The sequence below is a fragment of the Neoarius graeffei genome, chromosome 18, assembly GCF_027579695.1.
Source record: "Neoarius graeffei isolate fNeoGra1 chromosome 18, fNeoGra1.pri, whole genome shotgun sequence".
Lineage (NCBI taxonomy): Eukaryota > Metazoa > Chordata > Actinopteri > Siluriformes > Ariidae > Neoarius > Neoarius graeffei.
Window position 1 is genome coordinate 55057619 of NC_083586.1, and position 19700 is coordinate 55077318.

General features: G+C 40.6%; 1 protein-coding gene across 4 annotated transcripts in view; it reads right to left on the reverse strand.

The window, feature by feature from the left end:
* lmo7b (LIM domain 7b) overlaps window positions 1-19700 on the reverse strand; it is a 92499-nt gene that overhangs the window by 34229 nt on the left and 38570 nt on the right. For 3 of the 4 annotated variants that reach the window (XM_060899019.1, XM_060899018.1, XM_060899016.1), the window contains exons 10-16: window positions 14745-14774; window positions 11986-12145; window positions 9821-9948; window positions 7526-7955; window positions 6828-7076; window positions 5515-5629; window positions 950-1111 (exon numbers count right to left, since the gene is read on the reverse strand). In XM_060899019.1, the coding sequence (XP_060755002.1) occupies window positions 950-1111; window positions 5515-5629; window positions 6828-7076; window positions 7526-7955; window positions 9821-9948; window positions 11986-12145; window positions 14745-14774 (1274 nt within the window). The remainder of the gene's footprint in view (window positions 1-949; window positions 1112-5514; window positions 5630-6827; window positions 7077-7525; window positions 7956-9820; window positions 9949-11985; window positions 12146-14744; window positions 14775-19700) is intronic. The other variant, XM_060899017.1, reaches the window with a different exon arrangement.

The window sequence follows — 19700 nt, forward strand, 5'->3', positions numbered from 1 at the left end:
TGAAATTGTCAAAGTACAAGTTTGGTAATCAAGGGCTACAATTCTGGTAAAATGCAACTGAACTGAGCAAAATTGCAATATGCGCATTACAGACAGAATCCTGTCAAGTTTCATCAAATTCCTCCAAAAATTGAGGGAAGAGTTGATTTCAGAAGGTGAGTACCCTTCCGGGGACAGAGACATCGCCATGACAATCCCCCTTCGGGCCTTTCGGCCAGCGAGGGATAATGAGTATTCGGGAGACAGCCTGGGTTGGACAAAGCAAGAGAGGAGATTGGAGTTGGTTTGGACATGTGTATAGGAGAGATACTGAAGTTGGAGCTTCCAGGCAAGAAGAAAGCCAAAGAGGAATTTTATGGATGTGCTGTGAGGGGGGCATGCAGGTTGTTGACTGAGGAGGATGCTGAAGACAGGCTGAAATGGATGACCCACCATGAGCAGCTGAAAGAAAACCTGCAGCTTCACCCTAGGTGGAAGTAACACAGCTCTAAAAAGTGAAAGAGCTGTTGTGTGATTGACTGTACAATAAGACTGAACAAAACCAGAGCTCAGACTGCTGAAACCTAAAAAGCAAATGGAGGAACCAAAAAACCCCCACAGATTTAAGTTTAGGTCAATTGGTAATAGTCCATGAATTTTACTCCAACCTTTACAAATGTGGGTGCATAAGATTTTCTTCAATTTAACAAAAGGAAAATTTAAGTTGAACAGGCAAATAAAACGTCGCAACTTTTGGAAACAAATTCCCAAAAAATATCATTGGGGGGGACCTAATCAAACCCATCATGAATCCAATTGTAAATTGGGTGAATCGTTACATTCTGAGTGTTAAACTTTCCCAAATCATACCACTGTCACCTTTCCTTCAGCAACAATACAGAAGACTTGCTTTTTGGTGTTGCAGGTTACTAATGAAAATTAGTTCAACGTTTAACAAAATTCTTATTACCGTTAAGGCTGAGACGTCGGATGTCCATCAGAAGCTTGCCCTCTCGCAGAGCAGCATCCATATTGGCCTTCCATTGTTCGTAGCTCATTTCGGCCACTCGCTGTCCACCCAAAGCCACAATCTCATCGCCTGCTTGCAAGTGGCACAGCTGAGCTGAGCTGCCTGAGGGACAAAGCCAAATCATGCACACTGGGGTTTATACTGTGGACTTTCCCCACTGGTCTGAATCATCTCTGGAGAGTCAAGCTTTCTTCTTGCTAATGTTTAGCTCAAAGGCTGGTCAAACTTGCTCACAGCTAGAGGCAATTTAATTTAGAGTCATAAATCCATACCCTGGCATGTTTTTGCACGAGCGGAAACTGGAGAACCCTAAAGGAACCCGCATGCACCCAGTAAGAACATGAAACTCTACAGAGACAGCAACCCGAGTTCAGGATCGAACTGGAAAAACTGGAGCTGTGAAGCAGCAACACTACCTGCTGTACTGTTTATTCAGAACCTTTTTCCTTCATTATCAGAGGATCATTTAACCAAATACACCTGAGGACTAGAAATCCACAAACTCATATCTAAACACTTGTCATGCTTTGTTTGCTTTTAGACAAAGTGTTCATATTATTCCAATGGTGAAATGTGTCCTAGTGTTTATTGAAAAGCACAAAAAAGCATCAGCGTTACTGCAGTTGAGAATGAAGAGATCCTACGTGCAACAGTACAGTACATTTGTCTAATCAGACTGATGCACAGTAAGCAACACCTTCACTGTTCAATCATTCATGCCCATGTCCCTCTGTGTACACGCGCACAGCTGTTTCATAGTGGGATCATGCAAAAGGGTGGAGGAAAAAAGCTACATGAACCACTTAACGATCTAATTAAACTGCTGCAAGTTAGTGACCTCATTAAATAACATCCAATCACCACACTAAATGATGCATAGTCTCATTACAACATGAAACTCATCTCAAATAGATCTCATTTACTGATCAAGCTGGGAAACCAAAAAAAGCCACTTAAAGGAGAACTGAAGGCAAATATCAAAATTCTCTCATTTTAAATACATGAATGCATTTCCGACTGCCATTTTGTCACTGCTATAGCAGGTTATGAGTGTTTGAAATATGCTACGTAATCTCAGTCCATATGTCAAAGCAACAGCTGTAAAAGATTCGTTGAGACCTATGCGAGACAGCGTAGGACGGAAGTAAAACGTACAGCAGAAATCAAAATGCCCAACATCTTCAAAAGATGTGCGTGCCCTCTTTCAAATGCCGATGTAATCAAGCCGGAAGTTGTGTTTGTTTTGATAGCAGTCAAGAAAGTTTGAAAAAAGTAGGCAGTAATCGTCATTTAAACTTGTTTTGTGCAATATTTCGTTTGGAAAACAGTTTTCAAAATGGCGGCACTGACACCTGGCTGACACTTCACGTTTTGAAGTCTTGTGAAGATCGCGCAGATAAGCGACGCCTGCTGTGAACCAAACTAAAATTCAACACTGCTAAAAACCGAATGAGCCGATAAGTATAATTTAATTACAATCAGTTGCCAATACGAGTCACAATACAAGGTTACTAAAACCGAAAACATAACTGAATAACGTGTTAAAAGTTTAAAGGAGAACTCAAGTCATCTTTAAAAGGTAGGCTGCCTTTCAGATTTTTCAAGTGGAGGTCATAAGAATTTTCCCCAGACACCTGATTATTTTTGTTTAGTGGCCTGAAAGTGAATCAGACTTCCAATTCTATTAGAACAATGAGTTTGTGGCCACATGGCTCTAAAATTCTCCACCATTTGTTCCTGCTTCACCATGACAAAGTACAAGATACTGGGTCATACATGACGTGGTGGGCCTTCCCTGTTCGTGCAAAGCATTGTGGGATATAAATTTGAAACAGGAAAGAAAAATGGAGGACGAGAGTGTGCAAATGAAACGTGAAAAACCAACTACAGTAACTACAACCCCAATTCCAAAAAAGTTGGGACAAAGTACAAATTGTAAATAAAGCGGAATGCAATGATGTGGAAGTTTCAAAATTCCATATTTTATTCAGAATAGAACATAGATGACATATGTTTAAACTGACAAAATGTATCATTTAAAGAGAAAAATTAGGTGATATTAAAATTTCATGACAACACATCTCAAAAAAGTTGGGACAAGGCCATGTTTACCACTGTGAGACATCCCCTTTTCTCTTTACAACAGTCTGTAAACGTCTGGGGACTGAGGAGACAAGTTGCTCAAGTTTAGGGATAGGAATGTTAACCCATTCTTGTCTAATGTAGGATTCTAGTTGCTCAACTGTCTTAGGTCTTTTTTGTCGTATCTTCTGTTTTATGATGCGTCAAATGTTTTCTATGGGTGAAAGATCTGGACTGCAGGCTAGCCAGTTCAGTACCCGGACCCTTCTTCTACGCAGCCATGATGCTGTAATTGATGCAGTATGTGGTTTGGCATTGTCATGTTGGAAAATGCAAGGTCTTCCCTGAAAGAGACGTTGTCTGGATGGGAGCATATGTTGCTCTAGAACCTGGATATACCTTTCAGCATTGATGGCGTCTTTCCAGATGTGTAAGCTGCCCATGCCACACGCACTAATGCAACCCCATACCATCAGAGATGCAGGCTTCTGAACTGAGCGCTGATAACTTGGGTCGTCCTTCTTCTCTTTAGTCCGAATGACACGGCGTCCCTGATTTCCATAAAGAACTTGAAATTTTGATTCGTCTGACCACAGAACAGTTTTCCACTTTGCCACAGTCCATTTTAAATGAGCCTTGGCCCAGAGAAGACGTCTGCGCTTCTGGATCATGTTTAGATACGGCTTCTTCCTTGAACAAGAGAGTTTTAGCTGGCAACGGCGGATGGCACCGTGAATTGTGTTCACATAACATTCTCTGGAAATATTCCTGAGCCCATTTTGTGATTTCCAATACAGAAGCATGCCTGTATGTGATGCAGTGCTGTCTAAGGGCCCGAAGATCACGGGCACCCAGTATGGTTTTCCGGCCTTGACCCTTACACACAGATTCTTCCAGATTCTCTGAATCTTTTGATGATATTATGCACTGTAGATGATATGTTCAAACTCTTTGCAATTTTACACTGTCGAACTCCTTTCTGATATTGCTCCACTATTTGTCAGAGCAGAATTAGGGGGATTGGTGATCCTCTTCCCATCTTTACTTCTGAGAGCCGCTGCCACTCCAAGATGCTCTTTTTATACCCAGTCATGTTAATGACCTATTGCCAATTGACCTAATGAGTTGCAATTTGGTCCTCCAGCTGTTCCTTTTTTGTACCTTTAACTTTTCCAGCCTCTTATTGCCCCTGTCCCAACTTTTGAGGTGTTGCTGTCATGAAATTTCAAAATGACTCACTTTTGACATTTGATATGTTGTCTATGTTCTATTGTGAATACAATATCAGTTTGAGATTTGTAAATTATTGCATTCTGTTTTTATTTACAATTTGTACTTTGTCCCAACTTTTTTGGAATTGGGGTTGTAAAAGTGAGATGTTATATACGAAGGAAAGGAAACGGGACCAAACCAATAAATATATCAGCGCTAAGCGAGCACTTCTGTGTGATCAGCTGTTCATTTTGCAACAATGATGGAACGGTCAGTGCACGGTCAAAGGTAAACCTGTAGAGTGCAGTAATGCAACACTGGATGCCGCATGCTGTTGGGAAAACCCAACAGAAGGAAAAGCAGGTAAACCTGCGCATGCGCACATGGACTTCCTGTCTGCTTGACTGCAAAGCGAGCAATTTCACACGTTTGGTTTAATCCCCTCAAATTAAATAACTTCCCAGCCACAGAATTGCGCCCCCCCCCCCCTTTTGTTTTTAAAATATTACAGAAATGCATACATCAGAATAACCAAATTTCAGAGGGAACTAAATTTCACTGATTTTATGAAACCAAAAGGCCGTCTCCTTGGAAATAAACACATTTATAAATAAAAAAATAATAAAATCACCCAAAAATTTAGCTTTCTGCAAAAATGTTTTAACTACAATAATGAACAGTCCTCCATTAGCTTACACTCCACAACTTTCTTCAGGTTGTTTTACTCTGCATTTCTTCCTCCCCCTTTCTTACCCTCCCATTTATTGCTTCTTATTTTGAGGGCAAATTGTGTTTTGCATTTGATTTGTACATGCACAATAGCTTAAAGACTTTTTGTAGTTTTTACTTCTGCTTTTATTCATTAAATAAGTATTCTCTCTTTCCCTCCATCTCTTAGGAATGGCTTTAAAACTGCATTAAAACAAACTGCAAACAGAAAGTCCTTACTGTCCCTATCGAAGATATGGTCATGACATGACCGAAAATGAAAATGTTAATGCATCAGACACAGTAAAATCATAACCCATAATCAGGAAACCGTTTGTGTATTGTCATGGTTGGTTTAATTTCATTATTCCAAAAAAAAAAAAAAAAAAGCTGCAGTTCAGGAATAGGTTAGTGATTTCAATATCAAGCCCCCCAAAAAGTAAAAATTTAAGAGAGAAAAAAAAAAAAAAAAAAGTAACCGCCTGATATGAAACACTTCTTACCTGGTTGGACGGATATGATACGAGTGCCAGCCGAATCCCAGTGAGCCTGAAAGCCGAAGTCCGTGCCGCTGTTGGGCGTCTGATTCAGACTGACTCGCATGTCACAGTGATCCACCTGATGGAGAGACAGAACGGAGGAAATGCTACCCGAGGCAGGTGATCATGCGATTGCATCCTGTAGGGGAACCTGAGATCTTTGACGTACTGATGCTTACTGTGCTTTTTACTCGAATCCCGACCTGGTGTATAAAATTACACTCCCCATGGTAAACATGCATGCCTGTACATGTCCATCTCCATTAAGTGACTTACAACCAGTGCTTTGAACCAGTTCAAGGAATGAAAACGAAAACCGGGAACTTTTTCTATTTCACATGGAACAGAAACGAAACCAGAAACTATTATTTTTCATGTTCCGGAACAGAAACACTTATTAACAATAATGGTAACCGGTTAATACTGGTTTTTATTTCGTTCCTCAAAGTTTCCGTAGCCTACAAATAAAAAAAAAAAAAAAAAAAAAGTCATTCTTCTCCTGCGCAAGTTTCTATGACCCGCTGGGGTTCACTTCCTGTGTGACGTTCGCTGACTGAATGGAGAGAGCGGGAGGGTGGACTACTATCACGTCTCCACATCTTAAATAAGAGGTAAATATTGCAGTCTATCATTCAAAAACGTCAATTTCAAACACGATATCAATATATTTGTCCACGTTAATGAGAGGCTCGCGAACATTAAATGACGTTAACCTCTGTTAGCCTATCAATGCATAGGGCCTGACTAGCCTTTGGTAACACACTAAACGAATTATCTTTCATTTTTGGCACTTTTTCTGTTTGTGTAGATGGGAAGACATACTGAGAATCCAAATCGCCAACATTTGAAATAATTGTTTTGAATTATTTCTTGTCTTATTTAATGAAGGTTGTAATAGAATTAACCTACATTTGGCTTAAGCTGGATGAGACAATTTTATAGCCATTTGTTAAACAGCTGACAGGGAACGTAATTAACCGTTCCGGGAAGGAAATTTTTTTGTTCTAACCGGTTCGGGAACGTCTATTTAATGGTGGAACCCAAAACCGGAAACGTTAAAATTCCGTTTCTGTTCGGAACGAACCAATAGGAAAAAAAATTCTGGTTCAAAGCCCTGCTTACAACCAAGTGACATCACTGAATTCTTATAAAAGTGGAACATTTCATAAAGTGGGTCAGAGATTAATAAAATATTGCTGGGATGATGTAATTATATAACTATAGTAATTGTGATCGTTATGATTATGGGGAATTAAAGACAGACTCCTCGTGTTCACCTTGTCCTCCCTGCTCGCAGACACTGCTTTATCAGGCATCAGGACGCTAGCAGACATGAAGGAATGAACGCTAGGAGCCGAGTCCATCCGCTTTCCCCTCACTCCCTCCTCCTTCCTCCACTGGGTGGCTGCACGTGTACTACGAAGATGAGCGTCATCTTTGTAATCAGGAGTGGTGTCAATTCCTCGGTGAGGGACAGATGCAGGAAGCTGGTCTCGCTCTCGTTGGCCATTATAGGAGTCGTCCATCTGCAAGGGGTCAAGATGGACTAATTCATGTGAATTTAATATGTTTAAAATATTTTGAGAACGGATAATACTAGCTCTTCTCAACAAGGCGCACACAAAACCCCTGCTGGGATGAAATAGGGCACTTTCATCCTAGTGCCCCATTTCAATTGGGCAGTTATTTGGAAAGCTTGGGTTTCACTATCTGCCAGGAGCATTAAGTGGCAAGGCCACCATGTTCCATTATTTATACAAGCTGCAAAGAGATCATGGAGAGCTGAGTAACACTAAACTTCACACAGCTTTGTGTACAAGTAGATGGATGAAGAGACGCATGCCTCCTCGAAAAAAAAAAGTGCATAAAACAAGAGCTGTATCTTTGGGACAAACCAGTCAACTTGAAAAATAAAGCTTAATTCTGGGAAAAAAGTATAAACAGGTTGAGGGCAAGAAACACAAAATGCACTCACAGAGTAGAATCTGGGCTGCGTGGACCTCCTGGACGTGCTGAAAGGTTTTGGTGTGACTCCTGCAGAGAGCCGTGAGGTGGCCTCTGACCTGCGGAAACCTCTGGGCAGTGCGGCAGACATCTGTGGCGTACCTGAAAAAGCACTTTCTAGAGACTTGGCACGCTGGACAGGTGCTGGAGCCAAGCCTGGCGGGGAGGGGGATGAGGAGCTCTGCACGCAATCGGATGCTGTGCTCACTACAGGTGGTGTGTGAGGACTTGTTTCACTCGTACCGTTATAAGAACCACCTCTGCGTACACAAACCGGTCCAGTTGAGTTTATAGGTGCAGGCATGTTGCAGTCACTGGAGGTCAATGGAGAAGGAGCAAAGGCCTTATTTGTAGCTATGGAGGCCAAATTAGGCTCCTTCTGTAGGCTGCTCCTACAAAAACTGCAAAGGAACATTATGTAGATTTCCAGACCAGTCTTGAGATCATATTTTGAAAGACAGCTTAGAAAAATGGATTCCCAAGAATTCCATACAACAGAGTTGGTTCTTTGTTTAAAGTCTCTTGCCAGAAATGAGCCCCATTCCATTTTCCTTAAAAAGGCAACTTACAATAGACATACAGTGCTTCTCATTTCTGTGAACAGATTCTCAATTGTGCCTAGCTCCTTTCTCTGAAAATTTTTATAAATAAAAAGGGGCAGCAACCCTGTTTACCACATAACCCATGGTGAGTGAATCTTTAACCCTTTGGGGTACAGAGCTTCACTGGTGAAGCTCGACAGGTTTAGAATGAGTCGGATATATATATATATATATATATATATATATATATATATATATATATATATATATATAGAGATATATATATATATATATATATATATATATATATATATATATATATATATATATATATATATATATATATATATATATAAAAAATACAAGCATGATAAACATTGACACTTCACACTTTCCTATGTGCCCACTGCCAAATATTAGTTTAAGTTACCTACATTAGAAGAAACAAAACTGTCACCTTCCTCAGTCAAACCAGTCATTGATAGACTATTCACATGGTAATCACTTTCACTTTGTTTCCATTGGTTTCTCTTTGGTGGTGGGAACGCCCACCGTAAAACCGGATAAAACTCATCTCTAGTTTAGGTTATTTGGAGGTAAAACCTGTTGTGAGATGGCACGCAGATTGTGTGCACTTCAGGATTCAGAACAGCGATTCAATTCAATCTTGAGAACTGCGACACTGATGAACAGTGCCTTTTTTTACTTCGACTCGATCCAGCCGAAGATCAATTTAAGTGTAAATATTTCTCCTATTTATTATGAGCAGATTGGTTGATGTGCACACTAGGGCATACACAGGAAAAATGAATTTTTTCCAGAGGTAAAAAGTCTCAATAGTTAATTTTGCTCCATTTTGAGTCGTGTGTGAAATTGAGTTGGAGTAAAAGTTAGAGTAACAGAGTTGGTTGTGGCTCTGAAATGAGTAAAATAGTACAAGAGTTAATCTCAAGACACTGAATAAAGTCAAATACCAGATAAATGAAGCGGTTTATGAAAATCAAATTTTAAGAACTGTGTTGGGGGGGGGGGGGATACCTCCCCCATTGGGACTTGACCTAATTGGATTAAGGAGTTGGCAGTGGGAAGGATTTTTACTCTTCATTGAATACCCTTCCCACTGCCAACCTTTTATCCCAAAACAATGAATTTTTTTGATTGCCAGTTAATTGTCAAATCAATGGAGCAGATTTAAAATTTGTGCTTGATACATTCCTCAGACTGAACAGAATCACCTCAAAGTGACCAAAACGGTTCAACACAATAGGTAAGGTCAAGTCCCCCCCCACCACCACCACAGATCTAAAACTGCTTTACAATTTTTTTGTACAAGTACAGCCATGGCATACAGACTATAGATATTGTAGTTGAACTTGTGCCAAATACAAAAAAGTCAGATGACTTAGAAAATACTGCTTAGATTTGTTGAAATTGACAAAATCAGAGCATGCCAAAGTCAGTAGAGTGCCAGAAAATACCCTCAGACCCCAGAGGGTTAACGGGAAGTGATTATTAAAATGACTTGTTTTTACAGTTTTATCATCAAGGTCCACAGGTGTGTATCCCATCCTACTTGGTTTCTCTTCACACATTTAAAAATGATCCATTTGCACATCAGTGAGCATACTGGAAAATATCCCTAGTTTCAGTAAAGGATGGAGTCCAAGTGTTAAAGGATCAGAAAGGAACCTCGAAACTAAAGATAAGTTGTGTGTGAGCGCTACCTTTGCTCCTGCTCCTCTTCAACTTGGACAATCCCACTGGTGAGGAGCCCAAGTTGTTCTCGCTCCTCTTTCTTCCTGTGCAGGTCAGAGTTCACACTCCGCCTTCGAGTCTTCCACTTGCTCAAGTCCTACAGGCAGACAACAAAAGTTAACTTTCCCACTTTTACCTACTTGAATGAAAGTATCCAAACCTGCACTCACATTGGCAGTGATGCAGCGGCATAAAGTATTAATAGAAGTGAAACTGGTGACCAGCAATGGGATTGAGGCTTGGTGCTATGGTATTTGGGGGGGGGGGGGGGCTGCCAGTTGGCATGCTGCCAGTGTGGAATCAGATTTGCCTTGCAGGATTTATCCAACAGCTTCTGAGGCATAGGAAAGCCTTGACACACTTGATGCGACAAAATTGCGATGTGAAAATGCAAAAAGTTAACATGTTCAACATCTCACACAGAGTAGGAGAAACAGTCTGATGTGAAATTTTTAAAATACTTTGCATATTTCACACTGGTTTCAGGTCATGGCCATCAGTAGTGTCCTGAGTGAAGGAGTCCAAGAAAGTTTTGGGTACACCTGTTGGAAACAGACAAGGAGTTTTTCATAATATCGCTCGAGCTGAAGCTGAGAGACCAGAACAATGTCTTTCAGGAGAGACCGAGTAGAACTGCTGCTCCTCCACATCGAAAGGAGTCAGTTGAGGTGGTTTGGACACCTTGTTAGGATGCCCCCTGGACACCTCCCAAGGGAGGTTTTCTGGGCATGCCCCACTGGGAGGAGACCCCAGACACACTGAAGAGATTACATCTCTGCTGGCCTGGGAACACCTCAGTATTCCCCTGGAAGAGCTGGTGGAGGTGGCCAGGGAGAGGGAAGTCTGGGCTGATCTGCTTAGGCTGCTACCCTCACAACCCAGATGAGTGGTAGAAGATGGATGGATGCAGTGCGTGTATCAACATAAAATCCTGTCAGGTTTCATGAAATTTCTCCAAAATTTGAGAGGACTTGACTTCAGAAGGTGAGTACCGTTCCCAGGACAGACAGATGGACATTGCCATGACATAACCCCCCCCTTTGACCTTTCAGCCAGTGGGGGATGAAAATTGAGAGTTGATTTCAGAAGGGGGGGGGGGGGTTGTTAATCAAGGGCTGTAACTCCAGTAAAACACGACCAAATTTAACGAAATTACAATAATGCGCATTACTGACAATGCCATCAAGCTTCATGAAATCCCTTGAAAACGAGAGTTGATTTCAGAAGACGAGTACGCTTTCCTGGGACGGACATGGCCACGACAATCCCCCTTCGGGCCTTTCAGCCAGTGGGGGATTTATTTAAAAAAAAGTAATAAAATGGGAAAGAAGAGTTATGAAGTTGACTGTACAAATAGATTTAAGAAAGTCAACTCTTTACAGACTTCTGAAAGCTAAGAGTACAAAGTGTTCATAAGTTTAAGAAAAGGCCCATTTGTTAATTTCCCATACTTAAGGCTATTTTACTCCAACCTTTACAAAAAAAAGGATATTCAAGTTGATAAACAGGAAAATAAATGCTGAAAGTCTTACTACCAAAAAAAAAAAACCCCTACATTTATTTAAATATCATGGGAAAACCAACTCATTAACCCAATATCAAAAGTTGGGTGAATCATTACACGCCTAAAGTTGGCACAGAGCAGAGGCTCACCGCTACATTCGAGGCAGTTTTATCGTGTAGTCTCCGTGGATCCCTCATTTGATTGCCTGACCAAACATTTTTGCACGTGAAATTTCTCACCACATCTGAAATTTTACACAGCTGAATTTCGTTCTTTGTATAAAAGACCATGTATTTAATGACTTGCATGACTGCGAAAATTCTGTTTGGAAAAAAAAAAAAAAAAAAAAAAACACATTAAAAACAACCCCCCCCCCAAAAAAAAGCCAGACTAATGAACAAAAAGGCAGAAAAGAAACAAGCGCCAAAATAACCCAGACACCCACCACAAAACTAGAGGAAAATAGGTGGGGGGAACCCCACTCCATACAAGTCTCCTTCCTATGTATTGTATCACTCCAGCACCGAGAAGAACCCTGACAGTAAAGCAGGTCGATCATAAGCACTCATTCACTCTGGATTATTACCTGGTCAGGCTTGGGGCGGTCACAGAAATGAACAGCGCACTCACCTCCTGCCACTTGGCCTCGCTCTCCCGCAGCTTGGCCTGATCGTGCCACATCTGCTCCTGCCGCAGGGAAGCTGTAGTAGCTTTACTGGGGCAACTTTTCAAAGGATGAAACGACTCCTGTGCTACAGGCTTTGAGGTGATGTCATTCATGGACTTGCTCCTGATGGGTTAAGAAAAGTTGAGCTCAAGTTCATCATAATTACTAAACAAACAGGTAAGTGGGCTGCAACAAGCAAACATGTTTTCAGCAGCTGCTTAAACAGGGTTCGTTTATCATTTACGACAGAACTTCCTTTCAAGGTCAAAAGGAAAACTGGTTGTCATTTTGAAACATTAAGAAGGATCATGTGTTTACGACGGTATATTAGGGCCATTGTAAGTTTAAAAAAAAAAAAAAAGCACTAGGGAAGGAAAAACCCTCAATACCAAGATTAGTCAAAATCTACAAAGAAAAAAAAAACCCTCTGGGACTTTTTTGGTCAAGGAACCTAGAACTCTCGACTCTGCCGTTCAAAATAACAGACTGGCACAGATGAGAAGAATCCATGCACTGAAAGTAGGTTGCCTCACAGCAAGAAGGTTCTGGGTTCGAACCCAGCAAGGGCCTTTCTGTGCGGAGTTTGCATGTTCTCCCCATGTCTGCGTGGGTTTCCCCCACACTCCAAAGACATGCGGTTAGGTTAATATGGGACGGCCTTGGGCTGAGGTGCCCTTGAGCGAGGCACCCAACTCCCAACTGCTCCCCGGGTGCTGTTAGCATGGCTGCCCACTGCTCTGGGTATGTGTGTGTTCACTGCTTCAGATGGGTTAAATGCAGAGAGGAAATTTCACAAGGTGTGTGATGAATAAAGTTGTGCTTTCTTTCTTCAATAGGAAACTGCTCTTGGACAGTAATTCTACATTTAAACTACAAAAAGAGGACAAACAAAATCAGTTTAGTTCATTTTCATCCCCCAGTGCGTCCTGGAAGTCTAACTTCCCAGCTACAGTACATTGTGATTGCAACGTTATTGAAGAGACTATTCTTTTATATTGCGTGATTGAGGAGGAAAGGCTGCATTTCTTATAACCCTTGGCTCAGCTGTGGCATGATGATGATCCAGCCTTGCTAAGTGAAGCAATCTGGCTCCTTTAATAATAAACCCCACAAGAAAAACCCACAATTGACCGCAAGTTTCGTCTTCTGTGAATTCATTTTTTTCTTGCAAGTTTGAAACTCCACCCCTTCACATTTTTGATGGTAGAGAATTGTGGGTTTTCCTCCCTAGTTAATTTATTACTCTCAACCATTTCTTGAAATATTACCCCCACAACTTCATATTCCTCCCTCCTCCCCACATACAATGGCCTTAATATGCAGTCATACTTATTCCTTAGAGAAATTTATTTCTTACTGCAAGCTTCAACAATATGCAAGAAATCCTCACTTAAAAAAAAAAAAAAAAAAAAAAGTTATGCCCTTGACCTAAACCATTTAAAAAAAAAACCCACAGATTTAAGCCTCTGTATGAACCCTGTAAGCACTGCTTGAGTAGGGCTGGGCGATAAAATGATAACGATATGTATCACGATAGACACGTACTTGATATCAATAGAAAATGCGTTCGATAGAACGTTTCGATAGAATTTTTTTTTTTTTTTTCAAGAAACAAGCTTTAGCCAGAGCCCTCTCTGGTTTAGGTCCGCTTTCAATCAACTGTTGCGAAGCAAGCTTGGTTGCATGAGCAAAGGCACTTGTCCTCTGGTGCCTAGCAACGCATAGGGAGTGACACGCTGATAGCCAATCATGTAACAGTATCGTGTTTGGTTGCGCCATCTCGTTGTCTCGTGGTCGTGTTTATTTTTTTTCCAGAAACAGTGTGGCCAAGAAAAGAAAGATGAGTGCCGGAACGAGCGAGGAAATTGTGGATAAAGTCAGATGTTCCAGATGTAAAGTCTTAAGTCTACCTCAGTTTTACTTTAATTTCTTCTATGTTTACAAAACACGATTTTTATTTTATTAAACCTTCAATGAAAATATACTTGAATAGTTTAAGAATAGTCTAAGTCTACCTCGGTTTCACTCAATTTCTTTTATATGTTTATAAAGCACTGCATATTTTTATTTATGTTTTTAAATGTTATTCACCAGAGGGTGAACTTTTTTGCACTAAACTTGCAGTAAAAAAATTAAAAATATGACAGTCCTTCTCACATAGCAGGTTTTGCTATGTTGACATTTAACACTTTGCTCATGTTTTTATAACACTTGAGTTTTTTAAGCACTTTATTATTGATAATTGCTCAGTTTTTGTTGTGATCGTAACATTGAACATGCGTGTTGACATTCCTTGCTTATTGGCTGTCAGAGGAAGTTTAAAATAAATGTTTGAATTTAGTATTGTTCCCTCCTGGTCCTTATTTTAAATAGGTCATAAAATGTTTCAATAATTATCGATATCGACCAATATGAAACACTTATATCGTGATACAGATTTCAGCCATATCGCCCAGCCCTATGCTTGAGACATTACACCAACATGCAGAGCAGACAGCTATAAGCAGACACTACAGCTGAACAGGTTGAAGATACTCAGACTGAATCGATATCTAATTAGTCCAGTACAGCGCAAATATGATGGCAGAGCACAACACAGAGGCAACACCGCTTCAAGCTAACCTCAAACCTGCAGCAGGGGAAGCAGACATCAGACCAAGTACAGCACTAGTCACTAAAGCATGTATAGGGCCATAGCGTTAAACACAAACACGACACTCACCCGACACAGGAAGAGTGTCCTGTAGGAACTCTAGGAAATAAAAGATTGGTTTGATTTGTCAATGTAATAGCTGAGGTGTTTGAGTGAATTGGAGTTTTAAAACAAAACAAAAAAACCAAGTATAATAAAACCAAGTGTGCATTCTTTTTGCTTCTCGGTTTCAGAAAAGGCTCCACATGGAACCAGAACAAACCCGGTACCATTAAACTTCCAAGGAATTTGACCCTATTGTGCAAGTGTTTATTTTCATATGGTGTACAAAAATCATACAAAGGCTCGTTCTTTTCCTCCCCAGCTGCATATTTTCCCTAACCAACTCATTCTGTTGGGAAGTGTAAAATTTAAGTAAAACCATACTTAAAATGCTCTTTTCCCACCAACATGTGCTCAGCTCATTTTGAAGCTGAACCAACTTAATCTTAAAACTGCTCCTCATACAGCATAAGGACACTGAGGAAAGTGCTATCTACCTTCTTCCACATACATGAGCTGATGGAAGCCCACGATTGGGTTGTTTTGCTCTGATTGACCGGGGAGGGGGAGTACGCCAGATTGGGTCACGTTTGTCATCTTCAGTATTTGTGTCTAAAGCCCTGTGCACATGGGTGACTTATCGCAAGCGTATTGCGATTTTTTTGGACACAAGTTTCCCCTCTCTGGTAGCTGCATGTGCATGTTACCTAGTCTGGTTAACACCAGACCATATCACAAGTGAAATATGGTCTGGAACCCACCTATTGAATTTCTCATAGGGGAGGTGTGGTTTACGATTGTCAACGGCCGTTTATTGGACGTTGCGAATGTCTATCATTTGGCGTATATGTAGCCCATGGCCAATCATGGCAGTTGTACCCGGTGACTTACTTAAAGCGACGAAGAGGTGAAGAGAAGGAAAGAGAAGGCAAAACAAAAATAGGAAAAACAATGGCACCGAAATTATTTCACTTGATATGGTCTGGTGTTAACCAGACTAATTCAGAACAGTGTCTAAAGCTTGATCGAAAGTTTGGTTCGTATCGCTCGCCGCCATGTTAAATGTGATCCGTAAACAGTCCCAAATAAACTACAAGCTTCCGTTTGTCGAGTAGTACGCGTCACTGTCTTTCCACCCCTCCCCACTCTCTGATTGGCTCCCTAACTCAGGCGAGCCTTTAGACCATAGTTTCCATGCTGTCTTTTCAGATCGGAACGATTGTGCAAAGCAGCATGGGATTTCCCAGGCTACATGTTACCTGCAACCAGTGGGCAATTTTGGGGGGGGGGGGGGTGCAAGTCATGTGGAAATCATGCAACTACTTTACTTTGCAGGCAGGGATTGGCTTAGCCTTTGGAGGTGATCTCGCTTTGTTATTGCAAAGACGCACACGTGGCGATCTCCGCAATGAGTCAGCGACTGGTGATTTTGTGTCGCAGAATAAAAGCACGTTTGATACTTTTTGAAAAGAAAACCTGTCACGAATACCTGCACAACAATTTGTGCAACTTTGATACGAGACAGGGAAAAAAAAAAACCCACAATCACCTGTGCACACCAAGCATCTGCTACATAGTCAAAATACTAGCATGAGGTTTCAAAGGCCTTTTCACACCCATTGGTCCACTTTTGTCTGAATCGGAGTCAAAGATTCCTTTGGTTTTTCATTTTAAACGTGTGATGTTTGGTTTAGTTCCTGCAGTAGAATTGAGCCACAGTCCAATTGATTTCACCACTACAATTTGAGTCCAGCTAACTCGAACGCTTTTCATCGACACCTGAACGATTTGTCTTTGCACTTTAGAGCGCACCAGTGTTTGGTTCAAACAGACGAAAAACAATACATCTACAAAATGAAAGCAAAGATCAGTGTGAAATCCCTAACAGAGAATCATGGGCCTTGCTGGTCACATCCCAGTGAGAATCTCAGACCAAGCTGATTGTCAACACAAGCAAAAAAGATGCAGAGATAACAGACTTGCTCAAAGAAAAAAAAAAAAAAAAACTTTACATGTGCAAGAAAACATTTTATTTACCTTTTGTTAACCTCAAGGCATTAATTTCTGTTCTCTTGGGCATGGACACAAAGCTAGCAGCATATATTGAGCAATAAACTGATACCCTGTACTGGGGAAACACTGCACTGTTGCTTCTCAAGTCTCCAGAATGGAGCAGACAGGTTTCTATTGGTAGTCTGCTTCCTGAATTTTTGATTTCAGGTCCAGTGCATGTGTTTTTAAAAAAAAAAAAAAAAAGGCAGCAAGCATTGTAAACAAATCCCAGTTCTTAAAAAAAAAAAAAAAAAAGCCCCCCCCTCATACCTTGGAATTAAAAAAGGTGCCATTGTGCATCATTGGAGCAATGGCTTTGCTAGTGTGCCCTCTGCTGGCCATCTACATACAGGTGAGAAATTAAAGGAGAACTGAAGACAAGTTTATCAAAATTTGTATTTCTCATTTTATTAAATACAGGAATGCATTTTTGATCGCCATTTTGTCACTGCTATAGCAAGTTATGAGCGTTTGAAATATGCTATGTAATACATCAGTCTGTATGTCAAAGCAATGGCCGTAAACGAGATTCGTCGAGACCTGTGTGAAACATCGTAGGACGGAATTAAAAATGTACAGCGGAAGTCAAAGTGACCATCTGCCAGATGCGCATTCCTTCTTTCGAATGCTTATGTAATCAAGCCGGAAGTTGTTTCGATAATCAGGAAAGTTTGAAGAAAAAAAAAGTAGGCAGTAATAGTCATTTAAACTCATTTTTGTGCAATATTTCGTTTGGAAAGGAGTTTTCAAAATGGCGGCACTGACACTTCATGTTTCGAAGTCTCGTGAAGATCGTGTGGATAAGTGACGCCTGCCGTAGACCAAACTAACCAAATTCAACATGGCTAAGAGCCAAATAGGCTGATGAGTATAATTTAATTGCAATTAGTTGCCAATACAAGTTAGTTTTAAAATGGCTTCAGTTCTCCTTTAAAGGTGAAGTGTCAGCCAGGGATTGATCCACCAGAACAGCTTCAGTGTACCTGGCTGTATTAGGTGGATGGAGCACAGTTCCTCCAAAAGATATATTTGCTCAGTTGGTGGTGGTTCAAGTCACCAAGACCTCACTTCAAAATCTGTCACAGGTTCCCAGTTGGGTTTAAAATCTGATAAGGCCATAGCATACGATTTACATTCTTTCCATCCTCATCAAAACAATGGCGTGAGCACTCATGCTCTGGATTCTTTGTACACATGTGAGGTCACGCTTATTTTCCAAAGTGGAAGTCTGCCATGTTGGATGATAACCAAGATAGCGGCACTTCACGTGTGAGCTGCTACAACACATTTATATTTCATATTGCCTTTGAAGACAAATGCCAACTGTGTGCAGTATACAGGGTGTTTCCCAAAAAATAAGTAATTCACAATCTAATAACTTTGCCAGTTCTTGTTCAATTGACAAATTTTAACAGCATGTATGGAAACAGGTCAAAAATGTTTAAGTATAGAAATGCCATTCATGGGAAGAGGCGTTGTTAGAATACACTTGAACAAGACTGCAGCGTGCATTTATATGAGAATTCTCTAAAAATGCACCAACTGCAATGCAGATTTGGACACCGCACCAAAAGTTCAAAAAGGAAGGCTATGTGCGCAGGACAAAAGGATCTGGACGACCACCAGCTTCGGAAGAGACGGTCGAGCGAGCGGGTTCACGAATATTGAAAATTTGTGAAATCGTTCATGGAATTACACATACCTTTGAATTTCTCATTCAAATTGAGGAATAAGTCTTACATTGCTCACTATTAAGCCATTCAGTTTCACTTACCTGGACTATGTAGTTTCTGGGATATTTACATCTCAAAAACACCCTGTATAATGCTACTCATGACAAAGAAGTGGTTCTTCAGAATTCCCAAAATAATTAAAAACAGCAACCAAACAAATGAACTGTCCAAAGAATGCTGTGCATACGCTGTGATTCAAAAACATGCATTGTAAGGACTTGAGGAAAAGGCTAACTACACCTGCCTGTGTACGTGACCACCACTTTATATCTGGTAAGAGTTCATGGTGAATTAAAGCAATGTCTTCTGCTGATTAAACTAAACTTTTGAGCTTCAACTCAAATACACGGCTTCTCACCTTGCAGAAGCACCAGCAAACTCACATAAAACAAATCCAGATTGGGCACCAAGACTCAAATTAGGACACGATAAGAAAACTCTCGCAGTATCAAGAAGCAACAGGATAAATGAAAGATCTGCCAAGAAAGCTCGATTAGAAACAGTGCAAACCTTAGCGAGTGGATACACTTGAACAATGTGGGTCAATGCCACCAGGTAAGATCTTAGCAATGCCATTCCAGTAACTTCATTTTACACTTTTTTGTAGAAGACAGTTCACAATATCAGGGTATTAATCGGTGGTAATGAGTCCTCCATTTTTCTCTCCGGTTTCAAATTTGTATCCCACAATGCCTTGAACAGGGAAAGCCCACCACATCATGCATGATGTCATCTCTCATATTGGGTCATGGTTAATCAGGAAAAAAAAAAAAAGCACAGAATTTAGGGCCATGTGGCCCTAAATTCAATAACTGTTCTATTTAAAGAAATAAAACTAAAAATTGGAAGTCTGATTTGAATTCTGTAGCTTTCAGCCCATTAAACCGAAATAATTGGTGTTTTTTTTTTTTTGGGGGGGGGGGGGGGGAATTCTTTTTATGACCTACACTTAATCTGAAAAGCAGTCTAGCTTTAACATACAGTACACAGGTCAAAGCTATAAATTTAAAACTTCTCCAAATCCTGATTGAGGACAACCAAAGAACCATATTTCAAGAAAATCAGATGCATCGGTTATTGTTCGCACAAGACGGCATTTTGGATTGGTCCATCATCCAACACGGTGGCAGATGCATAATGTTACGCCATTTTGTCACATGGTAGCATATGACTAAGGGGTGGAGTAGTCATTCTGGAA